General features: G+C 37.1%; 1 protein-coding gene across 1 annotated transcript in view; it reads right to left on the bottom strand.

Annotated features, from left to right (window-relative positions):
- Nucleotides 1-2053: 2053 nt before the first annotated feature.
- snx30 (sorting nexin family member 30) overlaps nucleotides 2054-21426 on the bottom strand; it is a 39941-nt gene continuing 20568 nt past the window's right edge. Inside the window, exons 5-9 of the mRNA XM_057327743.1 lie at nucleotides 20985-21174; nucleotides 20548-20747; nucleotides 19147-19233; nucleotides 14457-14609; nucleotides 2054-5893 (exon numbers count right to left, since the gene is read on the bottom strand). Of these exons, the coding sequence (XP_057183726.1) occupies nucleotides 5822-5893; nucleotides 14457-14609; nucleotides 19147-19233; nucleotides 20548-20747; nucleotides 20985-21174 (702 nt within the window). The 3' untranslated portion in view covers nucleotides 2054-5821. The remainder of the gene's footprint in view (nucleotides 5894-14456; nucleotides 14610-19146; nucleotides 19234-20547; nucleotides 20748-20984; nucleotides 21175-21426) is intronic.

Genomic DNA, 21426 nt, shown 5'->3' with positions numbered 1-21426 from the left:
AAGAATGACACGACCCGCTTCAAACACTGATCAAACTGACTGGAACTACCTGTGTATTAATCGGTTTTAATGCACAACTTCCAGCCAATCAGAATCCAGTATTCAAACAGACTATGGTATAAACAAAAATATAACCTCAGTTTGCAAAATAATTTGTAAGGACATGCCATCTACAATCACTTGCCACTTGCCAAAGGGGATGTAGTAAGTATGAATATTCAGAGTGCCCAAATATTTTTTCAGGTTTTTTCCCTTTCATTTAGGTTGAGGTGCTAAATATGGAACTATTGTATTACTATTATAAAGTTTTAAATAGTAAATATTAAAGAAACATGTGATCTTTAACGGAATGCTTTTTAAAAATTCAGGTCATCATTCAGATCATCAATCATCTATTCAGAATAACAGAAAAAGTTGTGCATAATAGCTGACACACACATGAACACTGTACAGTTAGTTTTGTGGATATAAATCATTCCCTTTAAATGCTTTTGAAGTTGGAACAATGTATTTTAATGTGTATGTAACTTGGTCCCTAAATTCACGAATATCGAAAGTTTAATGTCAAACCAACTTTACACCAGTGAAACGCGGCAATGAACGTGCTTGCTGAAGGTGAACATGCTTTATATGCGTCACGTGTAAAACATCAAGACAATTTATAATATAATCTAAAATAAAACATTATACAATATTCGTTAATGTTCCTGTAGGAAGGAGCTTGTTCTGTTGACATAGGCTTCAATTCCGTGAGTAGGCTACAGTTTGCAAAACTGTGCGAACGGATTGCGAAAGCCTGGGCACAGATTATGAATTTGTGGGCAGTGTTGGGTAAATTACTCTCAAAAAGTAATTAATTACTAGTTACTAATTGCATATTCAATAATGTAATTAGATTACTGTACAAATTACTCTCTCCAAAAAGTATTTAGTTACTTATTACTAATTACTTTATATATCCTACATCAACCTTGATTAGTTAAGTGATTCAAGGATAGGCATGAAAGGGCTCTTTTAATTAATTTAAATAAATAATATTAAACTACATAAAGTTCTCTTATTAACTGACCAACAGAGGTGGGTAGTAACGCGCTACATTTACTTCGTTACATTTACTTGAGTAACATTTAGGAAAATATGTACTTTTTAAGTCAAATTAAAAGTGTGTACTCTTACTTGAGTAAATTTCTAATAGAAAATCTGTACTTTTACATAACTTACATTGCGTGACGTTCCTTCGTTCCTTCATTTTAAAATATGCTTTTTAAAACGCGTTGTTTATTTCAAGGTTGTCGTCTCTTTTTACGGTCATTCCCGAGTGATCGATTCGTTTGAGTCGATTCTTTTGAAAGCATTAATTGAACAATGGGCAAAACCATTTGAATAGGCTAATGAATCCGTTCAAATGATTCGTTCAGTTCGCAGCACGATCTGAATCATCTGAAGCAGGATTACTCACTCCTCGTAGCGCGAAACTTAAGAACACGCAGAACACAAAGAGCGTTGGATGAAGTGGATATTAATCTATATCTATACAATCAAAACTGCAAATGTGTCATATTGTTTGCCAGCGATGATAAATGCCTGCCATTTGCGCGACCTGTTCGTCAGACACAGCAACATGCGCGTTACCTGTCAGACACAGAGACGTGGGCTTGCAGAAATATACATTTGAAGAACAGAAGAAAGAAAACTTGTTGATGGGCGTGTGGTTCACTGTTTACTGTTTGTTTACAAGTAAGAGCGTTTCACAACACACACGTGACACAACACGAGAAAACATGACATTTGTTCAAAAATGTGTATGTGTATTTCATTTAAGAGAGCACTGCAGATGTTCTAGATCATCTTAGTTAATGCTTTAGTTTGACATGGTCTATTATTCTAAATAAGTTGTGTAAACTACATTGACATCAGGACTAGCTGAAATTTACAGAAATGCTCGTCTCTTCTGTGTTTGTCTATTCTTTAGTCTCTCTAGTATATTGTAAAGATATCTGCTTATGATAATTAAAATATGAATTAAAATGTAATATTAAAATATTGGCGTTAATATTAATTTTATGTAGTAGCCTATATAATCAGATACAAAGTAACTAAGTAACTAGCTACTTGAGTAGTTTTTTCATTGCATACTTTTTTACTTTTACTCAAGTAAATTTTAAAATAGTGACTTTTACTTGAGTAACAATTTCTCAAGTTACTTGTACTTTTACTTGAGTAAAGATTTTGGCTACTCTACCCACCTCTGCTGACCAAAGTATTACAAATGTGAGAATTATACATTAAAGCACAGATTTTAAAGTTAGACTTTGAATTTTGATGTCAATTCCACTATTGCACACACATATTACACAAAGTATTTAGTTTAATTAAATCAAAAGTAACTAATAAAATTACAGAAAAATAAGAGTAATCCCTTACTTTACTTTTTCAAGGGAAAAGTAATTAAATTACAGTAACTAATTACTTAGTAACTAGTTACACCCAACACTGTTTGTGGGTACAGATTTCAAAAACTGAGGGGACGGTTTACAAAACCTGAAAAGGCTGATGTCATTGATGTAAGGATGTATGAAATATATTTTGATATATCTAATTCACTCAAAACGGTACAGTTTTAATAAAAATGCACAGGGAAATGACAAAATTCCACTCGGTTCCTAAATTGCTCTCCTGAAATCAAAGTATTCCAATGAATTAATGCAGCCTCCTTATGAATCCTCTATAAAAGCACATATGACATATAAGTCACTGAGATGGTCTCTGTGTGATCAAAATGTGTGCCATGAATGACTGTATTAATGAATGAATGAATGAGGTACACCACTTGCACTTTAAAAGGGGGAGGAGATCGAAATAAACTCTGGGTTTACCTAAGAAAACCTGCTCCCGTCCAGGTTAGGTTTATAGATTAAGTTACTATGGTTACTGACTCGGAGTATAAGTTACCTCTCCTCTAGAAACGAGCTTGAGTTACCCCGCTTTCTCGGGTTTGACATACCTCACATTCTGAAACGGATAACCCAGAGTTTCCCTCATTTCAGGGTTAATATACTCAGAGTTTTCACTAATCCTCCTTTCTGAAACGGGCCCCTTGTCTGTGAAACCGGGGCTAAATAATACAAAATAAAACATGGCATTGGGCACTTATTTTCTGCAAAGTTTCTGTCAACACATATGTAAACTCAATTTAATTAGTTTCAATATAAACAGTATTTTACATTTTATACAGAAGAACATGCATCACAACAACAAAACGTGATATACATGATTTAGTAAAATAAATGCATCAAATAAAATGTTAGAGAAATATGCAATGTGTTTGACAGACGAAACTTAAAGCCAATGTGACTTCAGTAAATAAAACTTGTTATTCATTGAAAAGTCAAATACAGACTTACTTAATATGCTAATGTCAACATGTTTTCCTGTTTTCTGAAATGGTACCATTTGTGACCCAGTCTGAAATGAAAGTCTTTATTGTGATTTACCGTCTTCTACGTAATGTAAAGAACATTTCTGCAAAAATGTTTACTTGATATCTTTAATATTGAAATAATAAAAATGATACTGACGAGTGAGCCCATGTCAAAGATTGAAATAGTATAGTGAAATTAATAGTTGAAATCAAACTTTGATGCTCGCTATCTCATAATTAGATTTTGAGACTTTAGCCTGGTTTTTACAGACTGGGTCACATATTGTTTTAAGAAACAATGCTGCTGCTGCAGTAACTAGACCTACCACCATGTGGCATCACATTTCCAATCTGTGCTCTGCAGTTATCCTGGTGCTATGGGAAACACCACAAGGCAAGAAATAATAGCCTTCTTTCTTCCTGGTCTATTAAACTGGACATAATTTATAATGATTGGATAACTCACCTAAAATGACAAAATAGTGTTCATCTATATCTAATATATAGACGTCAAGAAAATGAAAACAATGACCCTTGTTTGGTTTGGCAATTATTCGAATAGAAAATGCTATCATTGTTTACTTATTGTGATCTTTAACACAAAATATCCATAACGAATTTATGCAGAATGTTCAGTTTGCTCTTTTTCATTCAGTGAAAGTGGGTCTTGTGCTGCACACAGATGGCAGCTGAAAGGCACAATTAAGTAAATGCTCTATTTGTATGTTTTACATTTTAATCATTTTTGTTTGTCAGGTACTTTGTCCATTTCAAATTTGATCGAGTCACAGAATATACAATTTTATTTTAATGCATTTTTGGTCCATGTTTATATTCATCTACTGTATATTGTTTTTTACATTAAAGATTGTGCAATGTACAAACAATGCACAGCCATAATGTCCAGTATCTTCCAAACCTGCACATTCACAATGTCTCCTGTATGTCTAATTGTTTTTATAAAGATCAAATTACCTTCTATTAATTAGCAAATAGCTTTTATGGACTGCTGTCAAGTAATTTTGCAGTTTGATGGCATAAACGCTTCCTCACTTTCAGAAAAGGTCAGCTTGGACATTCTGCATTTTTCTTATGCTCTAATGAGACATTCCTAAAAGTTTGGAATTAGGATGAATAAATGAAGATTTTCTTTATAAAACACTAAAATATAAATGTTTTAATGTGCCAGTAGGGGTCAACAGACATTCTGTATCAAATGCTTTCAAGTAACATTTACCATAAACATCTCTAATTTTGGATTTAAAGAGGTGATCAATCCCCCCCTGAGTTTCTGTTGACGCTACAATTTCCTCAAACCAAATCACACTAGTCCCATTAAGACGAGTACTGTACAAACCATTACTATACACATTTTATCATAAATATTTAATGAGGTCAAGTATATCTAGCAAACATCCTTCATTTCAACTTCGTGACCTTAATTCAGAATGTAATAAGGGAGCTGCCATTTTAGGCAAGTGTGATGCCAATGGGCTCTATGCACGTGCGACTTCCGCGTTTAACGCAAGAACCCTCTGCTTCAAGTCTCCCCAACTGGAAACTGCAGAGAGAAATGGGAAACTGAGAAAATAGTTTAATTTTGCAGATGCTGTACATTGCGGCACACCGCAGTGGTATACCGTATAGAAGTGGCGTTCTACCGTATTTGAATGTTATAACGACATGTAAACTTATGAAAGTATCATTTAAAATACGGTAGAACAGCATTTCTATATACCACTGCGGTGTGCCGCAATGTAAAGCATCTGCTAAATTGAACTATTTTCTCAGTTTCCCATTTCTCTCTGGTCTCCCCAACCGGAAACTGCCATGGGTTCTTCCTGTGAAAAGCGGAAGTAACACGTGCATATAGCCCATGTGCGAGGATTGATCAGAAAAAAGCAGATGTGGAAACTTTGAACTTCAGTTTTACATCTTTGGCGAGAGGAATGTTGGCAAACCTTCTGCACAATCTTCAACAATTCTCAAAAAAAAAAAAAAACACTGACATTTTTGTTCCTTTGAAACATGCAGCATTGAAACAAGCATTTACAAAAGGATTATTGGCAAACATTTTGCTAAAAACGACAAAATTCCCGAGCTCTAGTGTTCCTTTCCACGCTGCAAACAGTTAAGAGTTCCCAGAACCATGATTCTGCTGTTCCAGCCCAGGATGAAGATGAGAAAAAATGTATATATTGTCCTTCCAGAAACAGCCAGAACAAGAGGTGGGTGGGATTTCACAAATAGCGACAATTTACAAAATGGAATTCTTGTAGCCTGTCCACCCCAATAGCGTCCCATCCTTGGTAAATGCCCTTCAACGTGGTAAATGTCCAAGGGCATGGTCATGACTTCTTAGCCTCAGCACTTGCAGAGAGAACAGATTGAAATACATGCTCAGTTCGTTTCACCTTTTGCTTCCTGTTTGTCTTGTAACAACGGAATCAGGGACTCCCACGCTGCAAGGCACTGTGGGATAGAAGGCCAACCAGAAAGTCATAATTAAAGCCCTGTTCTTCCAAAACAATGCATGCGGTTTTACAGCTAAATTTCATTTGTAATTTGTTTTATCAACTTCACAGACACATCCTGTAGACACTTGAGATTTAAATTACATAGGTGCAAAATAGGTCCAATTTGAAGTAAAGTGCCAAATGAAAGTATACAAAAGGCTTTATAAAATACTGTGGTCTTTGACTGCTTAAAGTACTGTTCAAAGTTATGTCTTCTATGACAGCAATAACATATCATGCATGTGAAACCTGGTCTCATAGGAAATGCATATCTCTGTACACTCTTTGCAGCGCCACAAAATACGTACCATCAGTTACATATTGCAACCCAGTAACACAATTTCCAACAGCAGTAACGTCAACAACACCATGTTGGGGTGTAATGATTTTGAATTTAATCAGATGTCGGATTTTGTGTACATTTATTATCTTGTACACACAATTCTGACGTATTTGAGCACGTAACCCGGCCCCTAAACCTAACAGTTTGTATATTATACAATATGAAACAACACATAACAGGAAGATATGGCTACATATGCCGTTTATTCAAAAAGTGCAATTATTCCAAGCATTCCGAGGCCAAAGAACAGACCTTCTCCGTCCCTCTTAAAACTCTGATCCGGACCGGCTGTGCTGCCTGCGCACAGTGACAGAATTTAAAATGGCCGCAGGTGTGTGAACCGTCGCGTCAACAGTGTGAAAAGGGCCTATACCAATGCCCATTTCAATGACGTCACCTAACTTCCGCCTTTTCGCAAAGCAGTGCATCATAACATCCGTCTTGCAACAAACAAGAAGAAGAACTTCCGTTTTGCCGTCGCGCTGGAATTTAACAACACATATTCAACTTCTTATCCTAGCACCTACGCTAACACAAAAAGAATACAAAACACTTACCTTCATAATCAAACGCACTGTTCAACGAAAAATTTGTATCCTTTCTCTAGCTTTGATCTTGTCGTTAGCGAAAATTTGTCTGCAAGACGTTTGTGACAAGCAGAGCGGGACGAGGGCCGTGAGGGAACTGCGCGAGGCAGCTGCGCATTGCACCGGTCTCGCATCTCTCTCGTCCCGCTCTACTTGTCACAACGTTGTATATCATCTAGCCGTATTTGTGGCAGATGTGCAAGGGACTTGGTAAACTCCATTCTGAGGCGCTAGCGGAAGTAACTTCTTCTTGACTTTTACTGGCGGTTGGCAAACCAGCTTATAGGTGCATTACCTCCACCTTTTGAACTGGAGTGCTAGCGGAAGTAACGATACACTGATTCGCGGCAGAACGGAAGATGCGTGATGTCACGTGAAAAGGGCGTATAGGCCCTTTTCACAATGACGTCACTTAACTTCCGCCTTTTTGCAATGCAGTGTATCATAACATCCGTCTAGCAACAAACAAGAAAAAGAAGAAGAAGAACTTCCGTTTTGCCGTCGCGCTGGAATTTAACAACAGTGAGAAAAAAAACTGACAGAACACGTATTCAAGTACTTATCCTAGCACCTTCGCTAACACAAAAAGAAAACAAAACACTTACCTTCACAATCAAACAGGTACTGTTCAACGAAGAATTTCTATCCTTTCTCTAGATTTGATCTTGTCGTTAGCGAAAATTTGTCTGCAAGACATTGTACATCATCTAGACGTATTTGTGGCAGATGTGCAAGCCACTTGGTAAACTCCATTCTGAGGCACTAGCGGAAGTAACTTCTTCTTCTTGAGTTTTACTCGCGGTTGGCAAATCAGCTTATTGGTGCATTACCGCCACCTTATGAACTGAAGTGCTAGCGGAAGTAATGATACACTGCTTCGCGGCAGACGGAAGATGCGTGACGTCATGTGAAAAGGGCGTATTGGCAATGGGCATTGGTTCTCATGTTTCTTGTGACTGGTTGCGTCATTACGCGAGCTCAGAGCGCAATCGTCAGCGATTAAAACCTGCTGCGCTCACACAACGATATTGCACGGCTTTGGAAGACTCGAAACGCAACGCGACCTGTTTGTAATGCTTTTAAACTGTTTTTGGTCAGTGTTTGCAAGTGTCTGACTTCTATTTCCTTGTTGCACATTTATGTAGTTAGGAAGTGGGTAGTTTTCGGTTTAGGGTAGGAGTGGGGTTAGATGCTCTAAAATATCTATTAAAGTTCAAATAATAAGTATTTATAAAATCTAGGGCTGTCAACGTTAACGCGTTAACACATGCGATTATTTTTATTCATATTAACGCCTAAAAAATATTTCCGTTCAGCATCCGTTTGCTTTGTCATCCTTAGCGTTACATTATATAATCATGCTCTCATTCATGCACAGGCTTTTAACCCACTTAAGTGCGATTTGACACGTTCAATGAAGATAGACAGCTTCTAGCTGTGGGACACGGCACAGACTTCAACGTGTTAAATAAAATCTTAAATGAACGCAAAGAGTTGGGAAAGTGGGAGTGGCGTCAGATCTGCGTAAAGAAACAGCTCTTAAAGGGGCCGCATTCTTAAACCTGCTGCGACTCCTGTCACCGTTCACACTGCCACCAAAATGCGATTTTTTTGCACATATGCGACCCAGATCTGTTTACTGCATGACAGTGTGAACAGGACAAACCACATGGAATCCAATCTTTTTTAATCTGATCCTAAATCAGATACAGGTCTGATGTTTCGCAATGTGACCTCAGTCTGAACAGTCATATCGGAATTCATGTGACTTTTGCATCATTGTAGATCACAATTCTGCTCTGATTTAAAGCTTTGCGCGCTATTCTGTTGACAGAAGTGCATTTTACAGCTCGGTTGCCAAACATTAAGCATTCAGATTATAAACATAAGCCCTTGCACTGTCTCCCGCATGTGAGCCGCGCGATGCAACAAATGACTATAGAATCCGTTATAATAAGAAATTTTGCCACTGGATATGGCGCGATGCAATATAACAAACGCATTAATGGTGTCTATTGTCTTTTATCGCTTTGCATCCACCACTCGCGTGCGTGTTGACACGGTGGTAAAACATAAGCTATAGGTGTGTTCTACTCCATGCTGGGATGTGCAAACTGGCATGCGCACAGCCCGAGAGCGGACTGCTCCAGGAATGCTCTAAAATCACACCGCGAGAACAATCTGCTCAGCACCGCATAAAGTCAAACACACCCGCTGACTTGACCCTTGCTTATTTCTGTATGAAAGCGTGATGCATGTTACGTGTTATTGTTGTTTTGCACATGCGATTCAGTTTATAACCATCAACAGTTCATACTGGAATCGGATATTGGCCACATTTTAAAAATGGTGTGAACAGCTGAACAAAAAATCAGATCTTAGCAAAAAATCGGAATTGAGCATTAAGGCTTGCAGTGAACGTATTCTAATGTTAATCAAAGAACAAAAGAAAAGAGGAATTCAATGTGTTTTGTAGCTTTAATGAGAATTCTTCTGTATTTAATTTAGAATTTAGCATTAAACACTGTGTTTGAGAACTTCAAATTCTATATATTTCCTACTTGTTAGACATGATAGCTCTCAATTATACTGTTGAATGGCTATAATTAATGTTAAATAAATAAAAAGGAATCGATTTAATAGAGGCATCAGTTGCAGTACTAATATTAGAATGTTGGCTTTCATTCATAAAATGATGCTGTTAAAGAAATCTGTTGTTTCTACATTAATTTGAAGATTAAATGTGAAATTATTATAATGTAAAAGTATTTTTTAAAACATTAAAGTTACATGCGATTAATCGTGATCACAGAAAAAATGTGTTCTGAATCACAGAAAAAATGTGTGATTAATCTGATAAATTTTTTTAATCGATTGACAGCACTAATAAAATCGTTTCAGAGGCAAATCCTGACACTGACATGCATTCTCTAGCAGACCAATACAGTGCTTCTCTTTAGCGCCCCCAGTGGACTTTTGTGTCATAAAACTGTAGCAATACGTTCCTGATTGTACATATTTTGTGGCACTGTAAAAAGTGTACAGGGGACGTATTTCTTATGAGACCAGGTTGGTTATGTGACACATTTGCTAACACTGCAACAAACATTTTTTGTAATATGTAGAAAGTAAAATGGAAAAACAAATTACACCTCTATGGAAGTAAAATAGAGACAAATGTGTTTGAAGCAAAAAGACGTGCTGAATAGCACTAACTGAACAAAAATGCTGCCTGACCGCTTCACCAGCAGGTGGTGCAAGTCGCTTCTGACGAAGACCAAAGCAAGAAATGCAGATACTTTTTATATGTTTGCAGCACAGTCCACTCATCTGCTCGATTAAGTGAATTTATTTGATCTCATAGATCTCTTCTTATGCATCATCAACATCAGAAATTTTAGGATTCCTGCTCTGGCTCGAAGGAATTAAGTTATTTTTTACTTCAGCACATCGTGTTCACATAAATACATCATCAGCATTTACAGGACATGTATTGTGTTTGAAGCGGTCAAATAACTGAGATCTCAACTAGGAGCTTATTGACAAATGCTCTGATTTTAACGCGTACTCTCCCATGTGCTTCTGTTTATATGACGTAGCTGCAATCTCAACAAACATTCTTTTTATTTTCCTCGCATGATTTTGTTTTAATTTGTTTTAGTTTTAATTTTGTTTAATTCTCTCAGAAAATGCTGAATGTTGTGGAATTGTGGAAACGTTCGTTTGTTAATACGAGACAGAAAAACTGATATTTTAGCCAAGCGAACTTGAGCAGGCCAGATAAAATAGACCAGATAAAAATAGACAGCACTTTCTTTAGAACCCGACTAGACCCGAAACGTCTTGTGCAGCCAAGCAAGATACCTCACTGCGTTAGGATCTATACAGCTGTAAGATGGTTTTTAAGCGCAAAAATAAAAACTTGTTGCATGCTGTGTGCGTTTCCCAATAATGTGCCACACACGAACATGCGAGTATGACTACACGCCAATTGCTTGAGTTGCTGTCTGTTCATTAAATGCTAAAATGTCAATCACTCACGGTATATTAACCTAAGTATGTCTTGTAAAGTTTGGCGTAACAAATATTTGTTGTTTACCTAACCATAAAATGTATTTAATTTGTGTCTTTCGGGGCGATTGGTAAAAGCACATTCATTATAAATTACCAGAGACCCGATGCCATATCGGACACGACCTGTGCCCAAGGCATATTTTGTCAACGTTTTAGACGCGAGGCCGCTGGGACACATGAGGACCTCTCTAGCATACACCTCAACGCAAGTCAGTTTGCATGGCCGAGCAGTGAAAAAATACATTTAATTACTGGTCAGAAAACAATATGAGTGCTCCATGGCAATATACACAACTAGATCTGTAGATGTTGCTGTTTGGCGCATTGTATTTTGTATACTTTTATATTAGGCTATAGCCTTTCTTTTTAATTAGCTTACCCAATACTAATATAACATATCAAAACGAAATTACGATTTAGTATAATAATTTTTAATCTATATGCTCACATAATAAGTCAACATACTGTTAAATTTATGCATTTTAAATGACAGAAATTCACTGAAACGAATTTACCCTCTTTGAACTTATGCTAAACATTTAGCTGAATATCCACAACATGTATGGTGGCATGGTGGAACAAAAACGTTATAAGCTTGCAAGATTTGCTAAGTGCCTTTAGCCTACTCTGTCCCTTTAGCGTCCACGGACCACGCCATCACGGCCGGTGTACCGTGCTAGAACGCTTAATGTTGCTTAATCTTCAGACCAGATGACTAAAATTAGTATAGCCTACACCTTTTTAATAACCGTAGGCTATACAGAAATGCGGAAGAGCCCTAAATATGAATGCAAAAAGCACAAAATGACACAATAAGAATTTTAGCATGTCCCGCCGTATTTCTCACATAATACCAGAACTAATAGGTATAGGTGCCTTTATTGTTGCAGTATTTCAGTTTGTTTTTTATTCATTCGTTCATACAATAGGCTATAATTGGCTTTATTTTGTTTGCGTTCTGAGATTTCAGATGAAAAGTATAGGCATAATTATTTCCATTGATATTTCTCTTTTAAGTGGTGTAGTTATTCGTTTGTTACATTTAAATCCTACATTTACTAAATATTTTACAATTACGTTTTTAAGAAAAGACTTATTTATATTGTAGATTAGTTTACGTTCTGATGAAAAATTGTTCATGGCTTGTTCTTACATCTGTTTACACAATTATTTTAGTTAGCCTACTACTATTGCCTGTCTAAAATGTATAATTATTGCTATTTTTCCTATTTAGTTTTAAACCGAAATAAAATGTTTTATTTGAATTTAAATGTTAAGTTTATTGTGATGGTGTTATGTAACTAATGTAATGCTTTAAAATCTTCTTGTCTTGTTTTCTGGCACATTTATTCAGATACCATTGCATGTGTCATTCAAATAGCTTCATGCAATTAGCTTATTTTATTTAAAAAACTCAGTCAAACTCAATCAAACACAGTATGATTCAGTAATTCACTGTAACATATACAATTTTCCTCATCCCCGAAACTCAAATCATTATTTGATGACTTAAGATCCTGCTTATCAAAAGCACGATTTTATGTTTGTATTTGGCGAGCTACAGAAATTACCTTTTGCGTGCATATGATACGCATGTGTTTTGCGTGCACTTTTTATGTACATACCCACTTAACCCACACCATGTTAACCAAGGGGGTAATCATATGCATGTAAAAAGTAATGAATGGGTATAAATAGCAAGCCAAATACAAACATAAACTCTTACTATAGATAGACAGTACTAGTAGATCGGGTAGGATATTTAAATAATTAAATTAATATTATAAATGTATGAATAGTCCACTGATTCCAGGCCACCTGGAATTGTCCCTGTGCTCCATGTCCGTTCCAGGGCTGATATTGGTGAGCTAAGCTGCCAGTACAAGAAACAATTTTTTTTTTCTTGATGATGCATAAGAGATCTATGAGATCAAATAAATTCACTTAATCGAGCAGATGAGTGGACTGTGCTGCAAACATATAAAAAGTATCTGCATTTCTTGCTTTGATCTTCGTCAGAAGCGACTTGCACCACCTGCTGGTGAAGCGGTCAGGCAGCAGGTAGAGATCATGCATTGGCGGAATCGGCGCTCTATTGCTTCTCCTGGGATTCCCGGATGTGAAACTTTGAATTTCAAGCCGAATTTGAACCACTGAATTTGTGGAAGCGAATTTTTACATTTGAAAAAAATCACACCTTAAATATGCAACCATGTTGAATTGCAGAACCTTAAAATGCAAGCACTGTTAATACAATGCATTTTATTTCAGTTAGTGCTATTCAGCACGTCTTTTTGCTTCAAACACATTTGTCTCTATTTTACTTCCATACACCTCTGCTTTAACCTAGACAAAGTAACTATAAACATTTTCCCTCTAGTTTGTATTCCGACAATGTGCAGTCACAAAATGCTTAAAGATATGGCATTGTCTGGAACAGCAAGAGAGACAAAAACAGAGGAACAGATCACCCTTCCCACATAACCACTAAAGGAACAGCTCTACCGGAATAAAGTACAGGCTCTTTAATTGAACATCAAAACCTTTCTGTTTCTACACAATATTAGTGTGTAATTTTTTTGAGGATCTATTGACAGAAATGCAATGCAATATACATAATTATGTCTTTAGAGCTGTATAAAGACCTTCCATAATGAAGCGTTATGTTTTTATTACTTTAGAATGAGCTATTTCTATCTACATATGGGCGCGGGTGTCCTTGCATGGAATTTGCCATGTTGTTTCTACAGTAGCCCTAACTTCTCTACAGAGCGTGTTTCGTAAATATGTTATCTCCTTCGGCCAAAAAGCGTGCTGACAGGTTTGTCCTGTGTCAGTTGCCGTAGTGCTTCGAACGGGAGGGGGAGTGAACCGTTCAGTTGCCACTAAAATCTCCGCATTGCTCCTTTAAGAATGCAATTATAATTAATTCTAAATCCAGGCTTCATAGGTGTATAAAATAATAAGGTCCCTTGCAACATAAAATGTCTTATTTATAAGGCCAAAGCACTTGTGATATGTTCTATTGTTTTTCTTATTATTATTATTGTTCTTTTGACGTTTTCAGGGTTTTGGTGCACTTAGGATGTTTAAAATCATCATGAAATTTTCATTCAAATGCACGCACATTAGTGTAGCATTAAAGCTGAGACCCAGAGTGGGAGGGAGCTCTGTCACAAAAGCTTTGTGAGATTTTCCATTTTTTTATATAACTTTAACAAAAAAGCACCTGGCCTTCTGCTTGCTGGGTTCTTCCACTTGGCAGAAGTGTCTGCAATTTTTCAGCGCTGTGTCAGTGTTTGGCTAAAATTTGAGACAATTTCTCTCCGCCGCATCTGAGCTATTTCAGGACAACAGCCATCCCAGCTAAACATCCAAGGTTCTTTATATACAAACCAGATTTTATGCAATGAAACACAAATACAAATGGATATTCAAAGCTAGGATCAGCTAAATAAAGGGATTAGGACTTCCTTTTTCTGCTTAATCTTTGACTCCAGTTCTCCGTCTCTTACCTTCTCATAGTACTGGATGTTTTTGTTGGCCATGCCCGTCAGCAGCTGTCTGAAGTCTTGTCGTTTGTTGTTCTGCCAGCGGTCCCAGTCAGCCTTCAGGTCGGCATTGAAGCACTCCACGCGATCCTGACATTTCTCCACATCAGTAGGCACCTGCAAGACAAATACTGTTACTGTCCTATCACAAAGTGAAAGAGGCGTTTATTTGGGTATTAACTTATTCGCTCAGAAACATGCTAATGATCAGGACCAGGAATAGGGTATATGTCGAATGTCACGTGACTAAACCGGTAAACAGGTCTCATTACATCTACTTGTTGGTAAAAGTGTATAAACAGTATTAACTATCAGCGATATCTGTGGATTTTTAAGGTAATCAGCTAACCTAGCTAGCTGTTTCTGTTTTCTGTTTTTGTTTATTTTATTTCTATAGCACATTTCAAAACAACCACAGGTTGACCAAAGTGCTCTACCAAATAAAACAAAACAAAACAAAACACAGAATAATAGATCCTTACAAAAGGATTATAATATATAAAACTCTCTTAAAAGTTTTTGAATTTAAAAAATACTTAATGAAACAAGAGCAAGGCATCACAATTTTAGCTAGTCGCAATTTGATCCAATAAGTACGACTTCAACAGGGATTTAAAATTAGACAGAGAAGATGCTGTACAGATCACAATCGAAAGGTTGTCCCATAACATAGGGCCGGCGATGGCAAATGCCCAGTCACCCCGAAATTTGAGTCTAGACCTTGGGACCGATAACATTTTTAAGTTTTCAGACCTAAGAGATCGCACCGAGTTGGGTGGATGCAACAACTCAGAGAGGTAGGCAGGGGAGAGATTGTGCAGCGATTTATACACTAAAACAAGTATTTTAAAATCCACTCTAAGCTTAAACCGGGAGCCACGGCAAAGAAAACAGAACGGAGGTTTATGCTCAAATTTGCGTGTACCAGTCAGTAGCCTAGCGGCTGCATTCTGGCCCAATTGTCGCTCAAGAGAAGACCGATTTATAGTCTAGTATTGCAATAGTCTAATCTAGAGAACACAAAAGCATGAATGAGTATTTCAAAGTTTTCTTTAGACAAAAAGGATTTGACCTTCGCTAGACGACGGAGATGGAAAAAGCATGATTTAACCACTCCATTTATTTGCTTATCGAACTTGAGACCAGTGTCGAAACAGAAACCTAAACTCTTTACCCTGTGGTTTACACATTTTGTTAGAGGACCAAGGTCGTAGGTGTTCGCATTAAAAGCATCACTAGGTCCAGATGACTTTTGTCTTCCCTTCATTTAGGGTCAGAAAGTTATTGGTCAGCCATAATTTCAATTCATTGATGCATAAGTGCAGTGCTCCAATTTGAGATTTTTTCTTACAATTAAGAGGAAGGTACAATTGCACATCATCCGCGTATATGTGGAAGGAAACGCCATGTTTCTGTAAAATAGAGCCCAAAGGCAGTAAATATAAGGGAAAAAGAATTGGAGATAAGATGGAGCCCTGGGGAACACCATGAATCAAAGGAGCAGTAGAAGAGGAGTTTTGTCCAATAAGCACGGACATCTTACGATTCGTTAAAAAAGATCTAAACCAGTCTAAAATGGAGCCTCTAAGACCAACACAGTTTTGAAGATGTGAAATAAGTACACTGTGGTCGACCAGATCAAAAGCTGAACTAAGGTCCAGCAGGACTAATGCCACAGCGTTTCCGGCATCGGTGGACAATAAAATGTCGTTTAGAACTTTTAACAGGGCGGTTTCTGTGCTATGCTTTTTTCTTAACCCGGATTGAAACAATTCATAAATGTGATTGGAAGTCAAGAAAGATTTTTGACATAAAAGGCAGATTGCAAATAGGTTTGAAGTTTGATAAAAACCGATCAGGTCCAAATCTCCAAATCAGGTTTCTTTAAAATGGGAGTGATTGTCGCATGCTTTAAACTATCTGGGACCATTCCTGTACTCAAACTCAGATTAACAAAATGCTGTATGTCAGAGCCAAAATAGTCTATAACTGACTTTAAAAAACGGGTGGGCAAGATATCATGAGAACAGGCAGTCGATCTTAAAGAGTAAATAGCATGAGATCATGAAAATTACATTTCATGCAGTGTGTTATGTTGCCGTGTTTGAAAGTAAGCTGTCTGCCAAGTTGTAAATTCGAAGGTGAATAAATCAAGTTATTGGCTTGTAAAAATGAATCATGCAAACAAGACATGAGCTAGTCCGAGTATCTAACCGCCGCGTAACCACGTCACTAGACATAGTCCCCGCCTACGTTTTGCTGGGACTGCCGCGAAAACTTCACTAGTCTCCTCCCCCAAAACACTGTCGCTCGTTCGTGATGCGTGTGTATCATGTCTAGAACATGTGTTCTATGTTGTGAAACTAAGTCTGTCTTATTTCAACTACCAAAGGAAGAACTTCTGAGGGAACAATGGTTACAATTCATTTTTCAAACGATACCAAAGGAGTATAACCCCAGGGTTTTACTGTGCTCGCGTCATTTCACCGAAGATTGCTTCAATAATCTTGGCGCGTTCACTGCAGGATATGTGAAACGACTATCCTTGAAAGAGGGGGCAATACCAACTTTATTTGGACCTGTTAGCGCCACCGAATCACAACCTGTAAGTGTGACTATTTATTTTTGTCTTAACTTCAAGAAATATTTGTGTACCTTATGTCTGTGTTTAGCTAATGCATATAACGCTATCATTAGCATGTACCGTTATTTCTGGGGTATTACAGTTTGTTTATCTTGCTATTAACTCGGCTAATTTAATTGTTCAATCTATTAACTCTCAAAGTATTTATTTCAAAAACTGAGTCGAGTACTATCTGTATGGTAATAACATCTGAAGATACGAACACCGTACACTGTATGCCGTGTCAACTAGTCCAAGTATAATACTGTTACAAGAGAACTGTAAATGTCCTTTTTCTTACTGGCATCTGCAGAAGGATCAATTAATTTTCCAAATACTTTCAACGTTTATGAATTTTTATGACATCCAACCACCTGTAAACCGTAATCCAGTAATGATGGTAGGCGTTCCATTTGCAACACATGATGAATGCGTTTGACCAATCACAACAGACTACACCATCTGACCAATCACATGACACTAGGCTAGCGGATAGGAGGGGACTAGACGGATGAATCCCGGAACGAATCATTTGAGAGTCAGACAAGAAATATGGTAAGAATAACTGCCTATTATTACGATATAATAGAGTTTTTACACCTTGTATGTACATAAACTTGTTGTTGGACACTCCATAAACCAAAGTAGGACCCTAAAAATCATATGCTACTTACTCTTTAAGTTCTCAATGATCAATTTACAGGTGGGAAGGCTAACGGGATCAAAGGAGGACCAGGTAGCAGAGCTCCATCCTGTCTCACCGAAAGCTAGATCTTTATGCTATTTTAATAATCAAATGTCTCTGAAAAATAAAAAAAACTTTTATATATCAATCTGTTTAAGTGATGGGCATCGATTTTGATCATCTTGGTTGCTAATTTAAATGCATTTTGAATAAAACGGCTCTTTATGTAATGAAGCACATACAAAAGACTTCAACAGAATGCGATGAGACTTGTTTTACGGTTTCTGCGTGACACTCGGCATAAACTCTATGACAACTTAATAACAGCCAAACTTCAACAAAAGTCATGAAGACTGTTCACCCCCCAAAAAAACGGTGTACTTCGCTGTACTATGCAGCGTAGCAGAATAGAAAATGCCTTATATGCAAAGGCGCAAGATGGATATATTACATTTTATATAATAAAAATACATTATAAACGAAAATTTTAACAAAAATAGGACACTAAGGGGCGGTTTCCCGGACAGAGATTAGCTTAAGCCAGAACTAGGCCTTAGTTAAATTAGGAAAAAAGAAACTTTTTTTACAACACTGGTGTGCATCTCGAGACAAAACAATCACACTGATATATTTTAAGATATGTCAGTGTAAGTTGTTTTCGATCAAGAAACCTCTAACAGTTAAATTAGTCTGGGACTAGTCTAAAGGCCCTGTCCGGGAAACTGACCCTAAATGTTTAAATATGTAACTAATACAATATAGCATTATTGCAATATTGCAACAGGCTTTTTTCACAATTCTTTATGCAAGCTGCTCCTTAAACTGTAAAGAACGTAATATAAAAAAATTGCTTGGTCATGATGAAAATTTGTCAGCCATCTGGCAACAATTCGATTTAAAATATTATAAAAGGTATGTTTTCATCCCAATTGTAAATTATCCCAATTTTTTATAGACCTGGAAGAACTGTAATATGCAAAAGACATGATGGGTCTAAAAGATGGTAGAAATGCCAAAAGTCATTCATTTTCAATGTGAGCAGCGGCGAGTAGTGGCACGTCTTGGCCGTTGAGGTACAAGGAGAGTTGAAATCAAGTCAACTTCATGATAATGAGCTATGATGCGGTTTGGCGCCAACCAATCGGAACGTAGAAGTCCACCGCTTGAGGATTCCAGAGAACGCAGCCCTGTATACTTTGGTCTACATCAGAGCGCTAGAGCGTCCACGAATCTTTCTACAGCGCTGTTGGCAGGGCAGCCAAAGCGATTTTAGACGCTCTCGACAGCGGCGGTGTGAACGCACAGCAAGACGTCTGCTTTATGTGAGAGCAAGTAACGTAACTTACCGGTGTCTTTTTGTCCTCTCTGAACACAACTGCCTCCAGTTTTGTTTCATATTCAGCTTGGACCTGATCTCGTTTTTTAAGAACATTCTGAGTTATTGAAAAAAAAAACAGTGGTTAGGAAGCATCTGATGGTATTAGAGCTTTGCAAAACATGCATACATATAATTTTTACTCTACATAACCTGTTACAAGCCTTGAATTTACCATGCTTAATGCCTTCTGTCATTTTAAGACCAAAAAAATGTGTTTAACATTGTGCACTGTAGCCATAACACAAATATGGAACCTATTAAGACTTAATACATAAATTCTTGCTTGGAAGTCTCTGACAGTACTGCAACAGCCCTTGGGGGAAAATAATTATGACCACTGACAACGAAAATGCCAAAAAAAATAGTCAGCAACTGTTTATCTTTCAATCTATTAAAATACATGGATGTCTGATCTTAGATGTGATCTTAAAATGTGATAGTTATGTCACAGTGATGAAGTAAAGCCCATCATAATAGGCCCCGTCTGTTTTTAGATGTACAACAAAAGTGTCTATAGTTTTTGGTGAATAGTTTCAAATCAACAGTCGAGATCTTGTAGTAAGGGAGGGTTTTTTGTTTAAAAAATGTTTATAGGACACTGCTATCCTGTAGCTCAACTGTCTGCTGTGTCTTGCTAAATTTGCTGATGTCTTGTTGCGACAACTTGTGAGAGAGTCATTTTCTGTTAAGATTGCATACGAATGTTTCCTCAAATCTGTGTGTGTGTGTGTGTGTGTGTGTGTGTGTGCGTGTGTATGGCCTTGTTTTTATAGTCCAGTGGGGACCTAACCCTGAATGTACATAGATACATGGGGACTCGTGTCACAGTGGGGACCAAAATTGAGGTCCCCATGGGCAGAAAAGCTTATAAATCGCTTATAAAATTTTTTTAAAAACAATATTTTTAAAATAAAAAGCTTATAAAAATTTTTAAAAACAATATTTTTTAAAATATCGAAAATTGCTAAATGTTTTCTATGATCTTTAGGTTTAGGGGTAGGGGATAAATATACAGTTTGTACAGTCTCAGTTGTGTTGTGTTGTTCAAACACAAAGACTTTTTATAAAAAATATCTGTCTCTATATACATCTCCCAAAATGATGAATCTGCAAAAAGCACATCCATTCATTTACCCATCCAAACAACTCCAAGGGGTCATGTGTGTGAGAAAACAATCACTATTTTGAGCATATTTAGCAAAAATCTTTGGGGTAAACTATACCGTTAAATTACTGGAAAAAATGTAAATAGGCATACATTGCCTTCATTTTATAAGCATGTTCTTCTAGAAATCTTTACAATTATTCTGCAAAAAGTCGGGAAACTGTTATCCCTAAAGACAGGCATCATTTTGAAGTCTCAGCTCACCTTCATAGACTCAATATAGAGGACGTATTCTTTAAGCACAGGTAGGAAGTCTTCGCTCATGTCCTCAGTGAGTTCATCCAGTGCGCTGGTGCAGTTCGACACACACCCAGCCACACCTTCCAGAGGTTCATGGAGGTCCTCCTCAAAAGATGTCCAGGAGGTGTAGACAGGACTGTACTCCCTCAGTTCCATTAGGTACTCTATAGGAGAATCAGGCCAAAGCTGTTAAACTTACAAAACGAAAAATTCAAATTCATATTTAGATATTTTTATGATCGTTTATCAACCTTTCAAGACACAAAATCTAAGCACTTTTAACCAGTCTATGATTCTCCTACATAACACTGTGCTTCATTTAAATATTACTAAATATGAATCGTAAAATATTATTTTCCATAATGTTTCAATGCATAAGCAGTTTATTTATGATTTTTTACCTGATTGCTCCTTGATAATTCTCTGTGCTATCCTATCAATGGTGCCCAGCTTCTGTGTGAATATGTCCAGATACTCGCCCATAGCTGCAAACTCCATCGGCCGCCCCCTCAGTTTATAACCACCTGTCACATATTTCACGGATTCCCCCATTTTAGTCAGCAGAGCCAGGCCCTGACGTTTATTCAAGTCCTGAAAAACAAGTATATTACACCAACCTCATGCCAAGAAAACGCTTTCAGAAAAGATGGTTTCTGAAACAAGTTTTCCTTCTCATACACTAATAAACTGCAGATCATAGACGAAGGGCCATTCCCAACAGAAAACAAAACATCTGGATCTCAGTCCGAGGGTCATAAACTGCCAGTAAGGGTTTGATAAATCATTTTTCCAGCATTTGCATTCCAACACATTGCCAGAGCAAAACGCTGAGAAATTACACAG

Source organism: Triplophysa rosa, unplaced genomic scaffold (assembly GCF_024868665.1).
Source record: "Triplophysa rosa unplaced genomic scaffold, Trosa_1v2 scaffold287_ERROPOS314419, whole genome shotgun sequence".
NCBI lineage: Eukaryota > Metazoa > Chordata > Actinopteri > Cypriniformes > Nemacheilidae > Triplophysa > Triplophysa rosa.
This window is presented reverse-complemented; position numbering and strand designations above follow the sequence as displayed.